Source organism: Thunnus thynnus, chromosome 11 (genome assembly GCF_963924715.1).
Source record: "Thunnus thynnus chromosome 11, fThuThy2.1, whole genome shotgun sequence".
NCBI lineage: Eukaryota > Metazoa > Chordata > Actinopteri > Scombriformes > Scombridae > Thunnus > Thunnus thynnus.
This window is the reverse complement of record NC_089527.1, coordinates 28,802,852-28,816,298: the sequence shown is the minus strand read 5'-3', so window position 1 is coordinate 28,816,298 and position 13,447 is coordinate 28,802,852. Positions and strand designations below refer to the sequence as shown.

The following is a 13,447-nucleotide window of genomic DNA, read 5'->3' as shown; positions in this document are numbered from 1 at the left end:
AACCAACCATTTAAAAGTAACTAAGCCCTAAGATATGGACAACAATAGAAAGGAATATTTCTAGTGCCTCGTGACAGTGAGATTTAACCTCTTAAACTCTGATGAACTCACCAGTGGCTCCATCTTTACAAACTCATGCACCACATTATGGTTCCAGCAACATATCTGTGGAACAAGCAGAACTATAAGATACAGCCATGCAGTGTGGAAGAAGTTTAATCTCTCTGTATAAATCAAGGAATCTCTGTCTGTCTGTATGCATGTATGTTTGTCCTTCACATATTTCGAAAACCGTTCATCTGATCTACCTCATGCCTGGTGGATGTATTGCTGGAGAATCAAGGAAGTGTAATGTCGAGTGTGAAGTTGTTTGGATGAGTGGTTCTTAAGAAATATATAAAAAATACCTCATAGACAACGTTGATTTACTTCCTCTTCTGCCCGTGGAGTCAATGAGTGGAAATACGGACAGCGCCACTCTGCCACTGTGATCCATATTGTGGTCGGAGGTGGGATTACATCCATAGTGTTAATGACTTGAAAACATTTAAGAGACTTAAGCTTTACTATTGAACTGTGTGCTGTGAATGAAACTTGGCATTTATGTTCAAGACTTAGTGTTGGATGTCTAAGGCATGTTCAGAAATATATAAAAATACCTCACTAACAACATTGCTTCTGCTTCTTCTTCTGCTTGTGGATTCAACGAGCAGAAATACAGACAGGGTCACTCTTGCAACTCACACTGTGGTCAGAGGTGGGATTACATCTGTAGTGATGAGAACTACTGTAGAGAAGAATTGAAAAAGTTTAGAGAGTTAAACTCTATTCCCATTCCTCAGGCATGGGAACTTTGTATGTGTGTTCATTACATAATGCAGAATGTCTCAGGTACGTTTTGAACAGGCACTACAGTTCATTCGATCAACTTCACCTCAACTCAAAATTGTAGTCTCCAGATATTCTGCATGTGAGGTGATTAGGGAACATTGGCAAACTGTAGATCTACTGATTGTAAGCATGTGAGGCGTATAGGGAGCATCGGTAAATTGTAGTGTCTACTGATAGTCTGCATGAGAGGCATTTAGGGGATGGCCACAACTCTCTCTAGGTATTGAGAAATCAGCCTGTTCCGAACAGGCACATTTTGAACAGACACTGCACTACTCTCATAACTGGGTGGGCATTTCTGGTACAGCTTTAAACTGGTTTAATTCATACTTAACAAATAGATTTTTTAATGTCTGTGTTAATAATCATGTATCCTCCTTAGCTCCCCTCCAGTGCGGAGTCCCTCAGGGTTCCATCCTTGGTCCAATCCGGTTTTCATTGTACATGCTCCCTCTGGGTCAGTTCAGCCACTTTCATGAAATGTCATATCACTGTTATGCAGATGATAATCAGATCTATTTCTCTGCCAAACCCAATAACTTGAACCAACTGTCCTCCCTCCATGATTGTTTAGCTACTACCAAAGAGTGGATGACTCAAATTTTTCTCCATCTAAACCCTGATAAAACTGAAGTTCTTTTAATTAGTACTGAAATCTTTGTCACTGCTGCTACTCAGTTTATTGGCCCACTTCACCCGAACATTAAATCCACTGCTAAGAATCTTAGTATCATCTTTGACCAGTATATGACATTTGACCATCATGTTAATAAGCTTTTCCAGTCCTGTTTTCTTCAGTTAAGAAATATTGCAAAAATAAGACCTATATTGCCTCCTACTGTTCTTGAAAAATTAATCCACACATTCATTTTCTCCTGGTTAGACTACTGTAACTCCCTCTACACCTGCCTCAGTCAGTCTTCTCTAAAACATTTACAGTTAATCCAAAATACAGCAGCTAGACTTCTAACCAGAACTAGCCGTAAGTCCCACATTACCCCTGTTCTTGCATCCCTCCATTGGCTTCCGGTGAAATTCAGAATAAACTACAAGATCCTGCTGATTACACATAAAGCACTTTTCCCCTTTCCTTTTTCCCCAGTCCACGACCTCTTCGATCCTCAAGTCTTGGCCTTCTATCTATCCCCCGCACAAACTGCAAATCAAAAGGTGATTGCACATTTGTATTCTTAGCCCCACCTCATGTGGAATCATCTTCCACAATCTGTTAGATCGGCTGAGTCCTTGGACTGTTTTAAACAACGCCTTAAAACCCATTTATATCGACAAGCTTTTCTATAGACATCCCTTCCTGTTCCCATGTCCTGTTTTATTTCATTTTGGTTGATCATTTGCTTGTGTCAATGCATCAGTTTATTACCTTTAAGCAAACCTTCCCAATTCTAAACTCAACAAAAATCTTACCACACTTGGACTAAAATGATCTGGGTATAAAACTAAGCAGCACGATGATCCTCTGGTGTTTGGGTGTGAACCAGTTGAGTCATTGCATGTTGTGGCCCTGAAGGCTAGTTTCATAAACCACGCTTGAGATGGGAGGAGTGGCTGCATGGCTGAAGCATTGCAGCTTTGCCAGACAGTTGGGAGCACTGAGGGGCCAGGTGCTGCTTTGCAAGTTATAATAATAACTGCTGGTTGGGAAAACAGTGTTTTCAGGTGAGTAGTGCAGCTGCTGTACTGTTAAAGAGACATTGAAGCATGCTTGGTGCACTGTATTTAAAGAATTTTACCCAAATACAAGAATTTTTAATTTTAATTTTACAAAAAGCAACTATTTACAGTATTTAACCATGAAGATAAGAATTTATATGGTTTTTGCAGTTTTATTCACATGAAACCATAAACCACAGTGGAGAGGAAGTGGAGGGAGAGGAGGAGGCATGGAGTGAAGCATGTAAAGGTTAATATGGTCTGTGAAGCAGCATCAACACGTGGACAGAGAGGAATGGAAAAAGAGGTTGGTGAGGGCAGGTTGCTGCGTCACCTAAGTCTACAGAGTGAGTCATTCTCTGCAGATAAGTCAGTGTTTTATGAATGGCAGCTGGTGGTTCAGGGTGACGTGCAGTGATGCAAATGCATGTTGAGACTGAAGGTCAATAGACTTAAACGCTTTTAAATATTCTTAAAGCATCATGTTCACAAAAGCAACGTCCAGGCAGTTATTACCCAATAAAAAACACTGGCATGGGTAGAGTTTTCCAGATCAGAAAGAACAGGGCTTCAAGTTTTGAATGCTAACCGCTTCCCCAGTGATGGAGATGGAAAACATCTCTGGTTAAAATCACCATCAGGATGCCCACTAGACTGAAGTGAAGATGTTAGGAAGTCAAAGTTGTAAAGGCTGGAGGCTAAAGCCATCAGAAATGTGTTGCTACCAAAATCCGACAGTACATTCAGACATTTGATAGTCTTTTTAACTACAATGCAATGAGGTTAATGTATCAGCAAACCACCTTTACTGTAGATTCAATATATTAGTCAGTGAGTGCAGGCCTAATGCAGACATCAGTGACACAGAGGATGTACCGAGAGGCACGACCTGCAGGTTATTTTATTAAAGGATAGGTCTATCAATATCAAAACAAGACTGACAAATGTATGACCTGATATTCTGGTTCCTGATGCATGTTGCATGTGGATCTGTGTGTTTTAGAAGTAAAGACTTAATAAATAATTTATATTGAATCAATTTGCTTTAGGGAGGAATCCAGTATTTAAAGACAGACTTAAAAAAAAATGAATCCATCCTTTAAATGCACAATATGTAACTTCTGCAGCTAGAAGGAGTTTGATGATGTTGTGAAGTAGCATGGGATCATGGGAGTTGTTGTCTAAAATATAGGTCTAGTTGTTTTTAGACATTTTAATGTGGAATAGTTACATATTATACCTTTAAAGGGTTGGTTCCTCAAGGACAAAAAACACCTGACATTCTCAAAGATCCCTGTGCCCTCTACTGAGGAAATTGTCCCTGAGAAAACTGTTGTGTTTTGTGGATCATTCACAGTAATGTGGACTAATGTGAACCTGCTGTTGAATTTATAAAATGTCATTTTTCAATGCGGTGAGCGCCACATACAAGATTCCATTTGGGTAAAAAAATATGTCAGTTTTTTTGTTTTACTTGACCCTTTAAGTTCAAGATCAAGTTCAGTTACACCTGAGATGAAACATTGTTTCTTCAGGATCAGGGCACAAAAAACAACAAAATGGAAGATTAAAAAGAAAAAAAAAAAGATATCAAAGTGGGATAAAAGATCTGAGTTTGACATCAGTGAGTTAGTTGAATATCAAAAAACATGAAACATTTTCTAAACCTTTATTTGCCATTATGAATCCTCTATATGCACAACTGAGCCAGATCAACACTGCTCAACCCCCCTGAAAAGAAATGTTCTATCTTCTGGACAGTACTTTATGTAGCTATCTACATCTTCTGTTACTATATTCATATGAAAGGAGATGATGGACACAGAGGCCCCTGTCCCAGCAACCGCCGCTCACAGCAGGACTGCTGACTGAGCCCTTTCATTCTCAAACAAGAAATGTTAATAAGAGTAATGTCTCACAGAAGCTCTGGCTTAGGGGCCCCTCTGAGCCCGTGGGCCTCATGACCTTTGCAGTAAGTTAACAATCAAATTTGGATTTTAATTTCACAGTTCCTGGTCAGCTCCTGCAAACTACGGCCCTTCACTCCTGCTGCTCTGTGCAGCTCAGTTTGTATAGAGACATTTTATTGAGTCTGTATTTTATTAGCATATACATCTGTGATGTTTTACTGTGTTGTATTATTGTCTTGTATATTGCTGCACTGCTTTGTACTTGTTTCACACTGTGATGTAGTCCTTTATACTGCACTGTTTTATTTTTACTGTTGCACTGTGATCCTGGAGGAATTAATTTCATTCTACTGTGTACATGAAAACTTTCACGATAAAAATTTACTTCTATCTTCTCTAAATTGTTAGGTTTTGCACTTTTTTAAATTATCACCACTATACAGACTCAATAATCCTGCTTTGTGAGGCTTCCATAAACAGTCCAGACTGTTTCAAAGGACAAGAATGATCTTTCACTCTTTGTCTGTTCCAACAGTACAAGTCTGGCAGTGCAGCATTACAAGCCAGACATACAAAATATTATCTGTACAAACAGTCTCATAAAAATCTTTCAAATGCCAGTTTGGGATAAATCTGTAAAGCAGAATGTGCTGTGTGAAATTTTAACAACAAAAAGGCTGAAGCAGATATTGCATTTAATGTCTTTATTCATTATTTCCTCTTCAAACACATTTTCCTGATGTACATGTACATTTCCATTCAAAAGGAAAAACTCAAGTGAGGTAAAAGTGCTGAAAAATGAAATAGTACAATGGTTGTAACCATCAAAATCATCGTCACAATCACGAAGCTGACAAAAAAGCTCTTATGTATTAACTATTTCAAAAATAATGTATAGTGCGACAAATTTCATATTTCTCCCCACTTTTTAAAGTTGTATCCACAGGCATCCCCTCATACACACATGCAAACGAGCACACACACCTCCACGCATTAACGTAAACACAAATCTGCTGCAAAAAAAAAAAAAAATTCACAACTCTTCATATAGAAACTGCAGGAGAACTTCCAGACGGCCTCCATCACATTCCCATGATGTAAGACTTGTACTTAAGACAAGCATAACCACTAAATAACTAATCCTCTGCTTTCTCTGCACCCCCCCGAGCAAAGAATACATCTACAGGTGTCATAAATAAAAACACCATGCACTAATAAACAAAGGCCCAAACAAATGGGACGACCAAAGGCAAGGTGAATGAGAGAAGCAGGAGGATCATAACACTGACAAGTTTACAGCAGAAAAAAAGTGGGGGCGAGAAAGAAAGAAAGAAAAAAAAAAAAAAAAAGGCAAAATACACTTCATCCTCACTTTTTTTTTTCTCCACATTGTTCTTCACAAAAAAAGTTCATACATCTCATACATACATCAACCCTGACGAAGGAAGTGATTTAGCCTGAGCCCTGCTGTACCCCACTCTCATCATCATGGGGACGGTAAAGCTTTCGTTAACAGGCACATGTTTTCAGTCGTCAGAAAAAAAAGCCACAATAACCGTAAACACGTGAAGGTAGGGTTAAGGTGAACGGAAGCAAACATGCAGAGGATTTACATGCCAGGCTACATTCACCATAAACTAAGTCTAGAAAACGCAAACTTCTGTTTGCTGCGTTTTCTTTGACCTCGCTCGCAACTACTTTTAGCGGGCGATGCCAAAAAGAAGCCCAAGAAGAGACTAGTCCTCACCGTGGTCAGCAGACTTCATCCTGCAACTGTGAGCGGCAGCATCGCCGGGCTGCTGGCTTTGAATGTGCCTCCAAGCTCCAGAAACCAAGTTATCATCACTCAGAGAACATAAACAAACTGGGGAATGATTGAGAGACTTGAGGCTGCCATTTTTTTGGGCTTTTAGCACTTGGACAAAGTTTTGTCCCTTGGCTTTTAAACAAGGCAAAGATCATCTTAGGGTAAGAGTATGGAGATAAATCCAGTTGTCAGCACTAAACTTGGAGGGGGCTATTCATTGAGTGATGATAAAAGTCTCAGAACAAATGGATGCACAGATAAAAACCCAGCGCTGCTGTAATGCTGTAGCAAGCTGAAGCCTGCTGGCTACCTCCAACTTAAGGCATGATCTAATAAGAACCTGTAGTACGGGCGTGAAGAGGGAGAGTCAGAGTTACAATACAGAGTGAAGAAAAGACTAAATTAAGGCAACTATCAGGAGGAGACGTCTCAGTGTCAAGGGCAGTTTAAACCAATTCACCTTCCCAAAAAAAAAAAAAAAAAAAAAAAAAAAAAGGGAAAAAAAAACAAAGCCCTCAAAAACACATTATATCCCTGAGAACCAGCTCAACTCCATTCAGCAATTGACCACATTAGCTTATTTACATTCCTCTCAGGTGGCTGGGTTTGGAGTAAAACAAGGCCTCTTTAAAGTGCTTCTGTTATTATGGGGTCTGTACTGGGTGACCTCCAGCTACTGTGCCACAGTACAGCTCGTCAGTGAACTTCAGGTAGTATTTTGGTTTGGATGGGGACAGAACTGTCAGCACAACAAATTTAGCCTGGTTACTTTGGAGCAGGTAGAGCTAGGCAGCCCATTTAAATTGACGGTATAAATACATAGAGTATGATGAGAAAATCGGAATAAATCAGTTGGATTTCAAAAGGCGTTCGGGGGAGACTGAAGTCAACATGACGACAAGGCCAATACTGATGGCAGGAAAAGACAAGAAAGGAGTATAATGAAACGACTGAGACTGTTACAGGAATGACTAGACAGATGGGTTTCAAGGAAAAATATTGTTTGGGACTGAAACTAAAAGAAAAAAAAACTAAAGGGAAAAAATATGATAAAAGAAAAATAAAATAAATAAACTCATTTTGAATTCAAACCAAAAGTATTTTGCTCCCCCACCGAAGACTGTATGAATTCTCCCATAAACTACTTTCCAATACAGCGTGTTGTATCAAGTCAGTTTCACAGGGTTTAAAGGGGCTGAAAAGAAAAGAATTATGCTAACCCTTTCCCTCCTGATCACAATTTAAAAAAACCTTTAAAAAGCTAACTCACTCTCCAAAAAGTGAAAGGCACTTGAGTGCTTCAGTTGCTGGTTTTATAGCATACTTTGGTCCAGAGAGAGACAGTGTGTGGCACCTCAGTTGTTAAAAACACTAAAGCAGTTCCAATACCAAAGCTCAGCAGCTGAGCCAGCACAACATGGCCTGACCACGGGGTGTGACCTGCAGAAGAGGCCGAGCTGACCTTCCTCTAACAATTCTCTAACCAGCCAGGAGCTGTGAGCCAGCCAGATAAGAGACATTTCTGGTTATCTGGTACAAACACGAGCCACAGTGAGATGAGCAGCAGCAGCAATGTAGTGAGAAGGAAATGGTGAAGGCTTCTGAGAAACAGAGGGGTGAGGGGGGTAAGCACAGCAGCTGCCACTTGCATAAGAAATTTAAGAGCAACTTTTCTCCTCTCAAACATGGATGCTATGATGTCAGCAAAAGAGGAGAGGAGAGATGACGGGTCTAAATCACAGCTTAGCCCATCTGCTAGTAATGCCACACTGCAAATGTTCAAAATTAACAGCTAATAATAGGCTTGGCTGAAATTAGAAATTCATAGGTTTGGGGGCAACGCTGTCACCACTAGTGGAGGGTGGGTGGGGGGGTGATGGCCTTGTGGCTCAAGTCATTTGTAGCTTCAGTGATAAATCAGAATCCAAGTCTGAAAGGGGAGTGGTATCCCTCTAGCAGACATGCTGGCATTTCTCTTAACATACCACTCGCGCTCCCTGGTGTCTATCCTTCCATGACCACAAATGGGGTTCAAACACTGCGTGGTCCGCTGCACTGGATAGGAGAGTACAGGAAGTGATTCAGCTCCCACACATGTAAGGTGGCGGCGCTGCTGCTGCTTGCACACCCGTCCCTAGTTCCCCGCCCTGACAGTACCTCCCCCAGGAAAAAAGAAAAAGGATAATTATAGACAGCCTGTAGTTGAGAGCCAGTCGCTGAGCTGCGTCAGAGGAGGATCCCATTTCAGGGCTGCTGTCGAGCCTACAATGGTTGTGAGGGATGACCCTGTGGGCCCACCATGTGCTGCTCCTTTTAAGGAATGGACAGCCAGTCCAGTAAGCCTGTCACTCCAGGACTCCCAGCCAGCTCTCTCTCCAGGCAACGAGGCTAGCCACATTCTCTCAATGGGCTCGTGTCCATTCTGTCCTGTTTGTCAGCCTCCCACAATAGCCAGAAGACTGTGACATCTGGTGGTCACTGGTGAGGCTTCGGAAGGGACTTAAAAACAGGGAAAGTAAACTCCTCAGAGGCAGTCTATCTGAAGCCTAAACTGCCTCACTGCAGATTTCCACTCGAAGCCAGTCTTGACATAACAGTACAGGACTGAGCAAAATGGATATAAAGTGGGTGAGGGGGGGGCTCGTCCTACACTGAAATTCACAGTGGAAAATGAAATAAAAATACACACATTTTCTCTTGCATTGAGTACAAATCACAGGCACTGCCGGCATATTATGGAGAGCACAAATGCCTGTGAGAGATATTTACATGTCAAAATGAATTAAAACAAATTGACTCTTCTCGTTTGCCCTTCATTGCTGATATGACTAAAGTTATTAGTGTACCACCACTCTTCCCTGCCCAGCGAACTAAACTTTTAAACACCTGTGCTCTGCTTTTTTTTTTTTTTTTGGCCATCACCTATTACATTACCTCTTCCCCAATAATACCATTTTTACATATTTTAATGTTTTTTTTCTGCCTTTTTACATTTTTAAATAACAGGAGAAAACCAAATTGAAGGCTATATCATTTTCTTCCCTTTCTTCAAAACATAGCCCATTACTTACTTATAACTTATGGGGAGGAGGGGGGGGTAAACCTGGAGGTTAAGGCACAAAACACAACTTCTTTAAGAGTAAGGCTGATAAACAAGGAAACAAACAAAGATGAGAAAAAAAAAAAATCTAAATAACACTTAAAAATATCACTTTCTATTCAATGACCTAGACGCCTCTGTAGATAAGGAATGAGAAAGGATTCCAAAAAACAAAGCAAAACACTTGTCCACTTAAATATAGTCATTTGTGCCTTGTGAGGAACAAATCATTTATTGCCTTAATATTAAATTTTTTGGGAGTTTTTGTTTTTATTTTATTCCTTCTCTCTGCTCAAAAGCAGCAGCGGCAGTCCTCTCTTGTACGTCCTTCCACTTGTTTGTTTTGTCAGTTACACGGCAGCCATGTTGGAATGTTCTGGTTAGCCACATAGTAGTTGCTGAAGTTGTGGTCTCGGACATAGGGCGCTGGCTGATAGTAGCAGGTGACACAGGACGCATCGGGGATGGCATTCTGCTCTGCCAGCACTCGGAAGGCCATCAGTGAGATGAGGTGGAGGGTCTGCCGTCGCTCGTGGCCCATGAGGCACACTGTGCTCTCGTTGACCACTCGCCGCAGGATCATGAGGTAGTCGTACTTGCTCTTCTCCTCACCTATAAAGTGGCTCTGGAGGTAGGCTTCAACTTTGCGCTGCTGCTCACCGATGTCAGGGAAGTCAATGAAGAAGCGTGAACACATGTACCGCTCCAGGCCCTTGAACTCCTCCTCGCTGGCAGGTCGAAAGTCTCGCACCAGAAGATTGCAGTATTTCAGCAGGCCGCCACCTCGGATCTCCTCGGGCCGCTTGGTGGCGATGAGCTTGTTCCGCAGGTGGCTAAGTGCCATGCTGAAGTCTCCATACATGCTCTCCCCACTCACAGTAGGGTGAAAGGCCTGCGACATGGGTGTCTTTGCCAGTTCATAATAGGCAAGTACAGAGTCCAGCACAATCTGAAAGGAGTCCACACTGAACTCAAACTGCCGGCGTATCGAGTCCACAAACTTCAGCTCCACATTGCGGCCGTTGTTGTTGGAGAGGGAGATGAGACTCCAGCGGTCCTGCTCTGTGTTAACCTTCACCAGCTTCTGGACATAGGCCTCTTTGAGAGTCATGGGTGTGATTTTCTCTTTGTTCACACCCTCAGGCAGAAAGTCCAGCAGGGTACCCAGCACCACGTCCTTAATGAGCCTGAACTCTGCTTCATGCGGCAGGTCCACCCGGAAGATGACGTCCAGATCCTTGTAGCTCCAGCCGATATCCTGCACCAGCACATGGCTGGCTGTCGAGCCGTTGAGCCGTACGTCCTTTACTCTGATACCACTCTGCTCCAGACGGGAGCGCACCCGCGCCACAATGTCTTTCAATCGTACCTCTAAAGTAGGGAAGTTCCCCCGGCCATGAACAGGCACAACCTCTGTCAGGACTTCATTCAGCCGGCTCACCTGCTCCCAGGAGAGGACACTGCTGGCACAACTCTTTGCTTCCTTGTTATCCATCTTCTCACAAAGTTCAGATTTACTAAGATGGGAGGGAAAAAGAGATTTTAGATAGGGCTCCAACTGTGACACAAACCAAGCAAACTTTACATTTAAACCATTTTAAAGCCATTTCCCTTCACAACAATACAAAGTACTAAAGAGGAGATTTGACCTTGTTCAACTCAAATGCAATTTTTGTCATTACACATTGTGCAGGCACATGCCATTAAAGGAGGGCTGCTGTGTGGGAGTGTGTGTGTGTGTGTGTGTGTGTTGGGGGGGGGGGGGGGGGGGGGGGGCACATATTGCATAAACATAAAAATAGACAGTGAGGCAAAATATATTAAAATATATAGTAATATAATATAGTAGGAAATAGTAAAATCACACTAAAAAAATGTCAACATATGTGCAAACTCGCATTATATCTGAAAGTATTTGTAGTAGAGCTGTGCGAATGGCATTGTAAACATATGGCAGTAGTACAGTTGTTATGGAGATTGTGAAACTCTAAGTTCAATATAAATCACAAATACATGCGATTACAACAATTGGCTCTGTAGCTTTTAAAAAGATCTGATGAAACAGTAGCAGCAACATGGCCCCTTTCAGCACGAGACAACCTGCTCACTCTCCGTTACACGCGCGCGCGCGCGCGCGCACACACACACACACACACACACACACACACACACACACACACACACACACACACACACACACACACACACACACACACACACGCAGCAAAGGACAGAGCCCGTGAGGTTTCTAGAACAGCTCACCGTGCGAGCTTCGCTTTTTATTCCAGAACCGCTGAGAGACAAACACCAAGCTCGCTTAAAGTGCACTAAACACCGAGTTTTCCTAAATACATAACCACGTCCGACATTAACCTTTAAAAAAACTGCAAATTAACATTACACGCATTTTGTCGAAACATCACCGGTACAGAAAGCGTTCCGGCTGACTTATCAATTTAACGTTAGCTACCAGTGACGAGGCAATATGAGTTTTTGCTCTAATTTACCCACCAAGGTACTGACTAACGTTAACATTTTAAACAAGTACAAGACGCTACCATGAATTACCGTTACGTTGACAAACTAGCAAACGTTAGTTATGCTGAGCTGAACTTCGGTTGAACTGAATCCCACCGTAATTTTAGCACGGTTGCCTAACACACGTTTCAGGGGAAAAAAAAAAAAAAACAACTAATCAACGTTTTTATGTTAAAGTCTTCCAAACTGGTGAAAGTAGTACATACATTTCCAAAGGCGTATATTCCGAAAGCATTCAACGTCCAAAAAGAAGATGTTAACTTGACATTCGTGCAGACACCACCAACATAATCCACTGCCAGAAAGAGACACACGGCACCGCTTTTACACCGGTCTTTGAACCACTCTCCCCTCAGAAGACACGCCTCATTTATACAGCCGAAGAACGACCCACTGAAACTGATGCACAGCCGAAGCACGACACAGTCCCTCTGTCCACGTAGCGTGGCTTTTAGGTTTATGAAGTACTACATGACTAGTATGTGAAGGTGCAAAAATTAAAGTAAAGACATTAACTTGATATATTTACCCAAAGGTCTAGCATTAATCATCAGCAGATCACACAGATCGTGCAATCGTTCAGTTTGGTTGTACCAATGCGCCGAGCGAAGTGTCTGATTGGTCAACGAGGTTTTTGCGTTGCCAGGTAACCAAGAGCGTCTCCAGGCAGGCGACGTTCTCTGTATCTAGGTCCACAGGCAGGTACTTACAGCTCTGATTCAGTCACACTTTTACATTTTCTTGTGACACATAATGAATATTTTGTATTGCCCCAATATATATATATATATATAATATATAAATAGTAAGTAAAGTTTCGTTAAAAAAACAAAAACACTCACAGACACATGACACGTACCTCTTAGTGACGTTAAACTTTAACAAGTTCAACTCTGTAATTTCAGATTTCAAAGAGCTTAATGGCCTCTTAAAATTAAGAACACTCCTTAGAGAAGGAGACAGGGCGTATCTTGCTGCCAAATATGTATCAACATGCCACAACCTGAGGGACAGTGAATGACCTAGACACACACACACACACACATATACATCAATCTTAATGTATTAATGTTCATATTATTGGGGTTTTTTTGTTGTTGTTGTTGTTTTTTTACAAATACTGTATTTGGACAAATTGTATTTTGATGCTTTGCCAAGACAGCCCATTGAATTGAACTGAATTAATAATTCTAAGTTCCACCAGGAGCTCAAACGACCAACAGTGTCAATACCAGTGACCAACTAGATCTTTAAAGTAGGTATGACCCCTGATTATCTTCAACACATGGTTGACATGGTAGATTAATGGTTATCATTAATGAAAATTGTATCCATATACCACTTTTTTTCATCTCTTTATTTATACAAACCATCACTTACAGCATGTGACATTAAAACAATAACAGAAAACACTTAGGCATCATAATGAAATAAAGATAACATAACAGGCATGACTTCACTTTCAATTGGTTGATACATTTAACGTGGTAACAGGACATAAGTAATAACAATAAAAATATGAGATTATAA

The 13,447-nt window shown here is 41.4% G+C and overlaps 1 protein-coding gene across 2 annotated transcripts; it reads right to left on the bottom strand.

Annotated features, from left to right (window-relative positions):
* Positions 1-5,161: 5,161 nt before the first annotated feature.
* tent5c (terminal nucleotidyltransferase 5C) lies at positions 5,162-12,549 on the bottom strand. 2 transcript variants are annotated; one of them, XM_067604303.1, is made up of 2 exons: positions 12,447-12,549; positions 5,162-10,896 (listed from the first exon to the last, which is right to left on the bottom strand). In XM_067604303.1, exon 2 carries the CDS (start codon positions 10,872-10,874, stop codon positions 9,726-9,728), a length of 1,149 nt encoding a protein of 382 aa, XP_067460404.1. In that variant the 5' UTR covers positions 10,875-10,896; positions 12,447-12,549; the 3' UTR covers positions 5,162-9,725. The 2 variants fall into 2 exon arrangements, with proteins under 2 accessions (XP_067460404.1, XP_067460403.1); XM_067604302.1 differs by lacking the exon at positions 12,447-12,549 and adding an exon at positions 12,124-12,438.
* Positions 12,550-13,447: the final 898 nt, after the last annotated feature.

What these genes read in the sequence shown, in the direction of transcription:
- tent5c (XM_067604302.1), bottom strand. Translation starts at nt 12,152, where the DNA reads ATGCTTTCGGAATATACGCCTTTGGAAAT. An exon ending in GAATATACGCCTTTGGAAAT is followed by an intron (nt 10,897 to 12,123) that starts GTATGTACTACT and finishes CTCCCATCTTAG; the next exon opens with TAAATCTGAACTTTGTGAGA.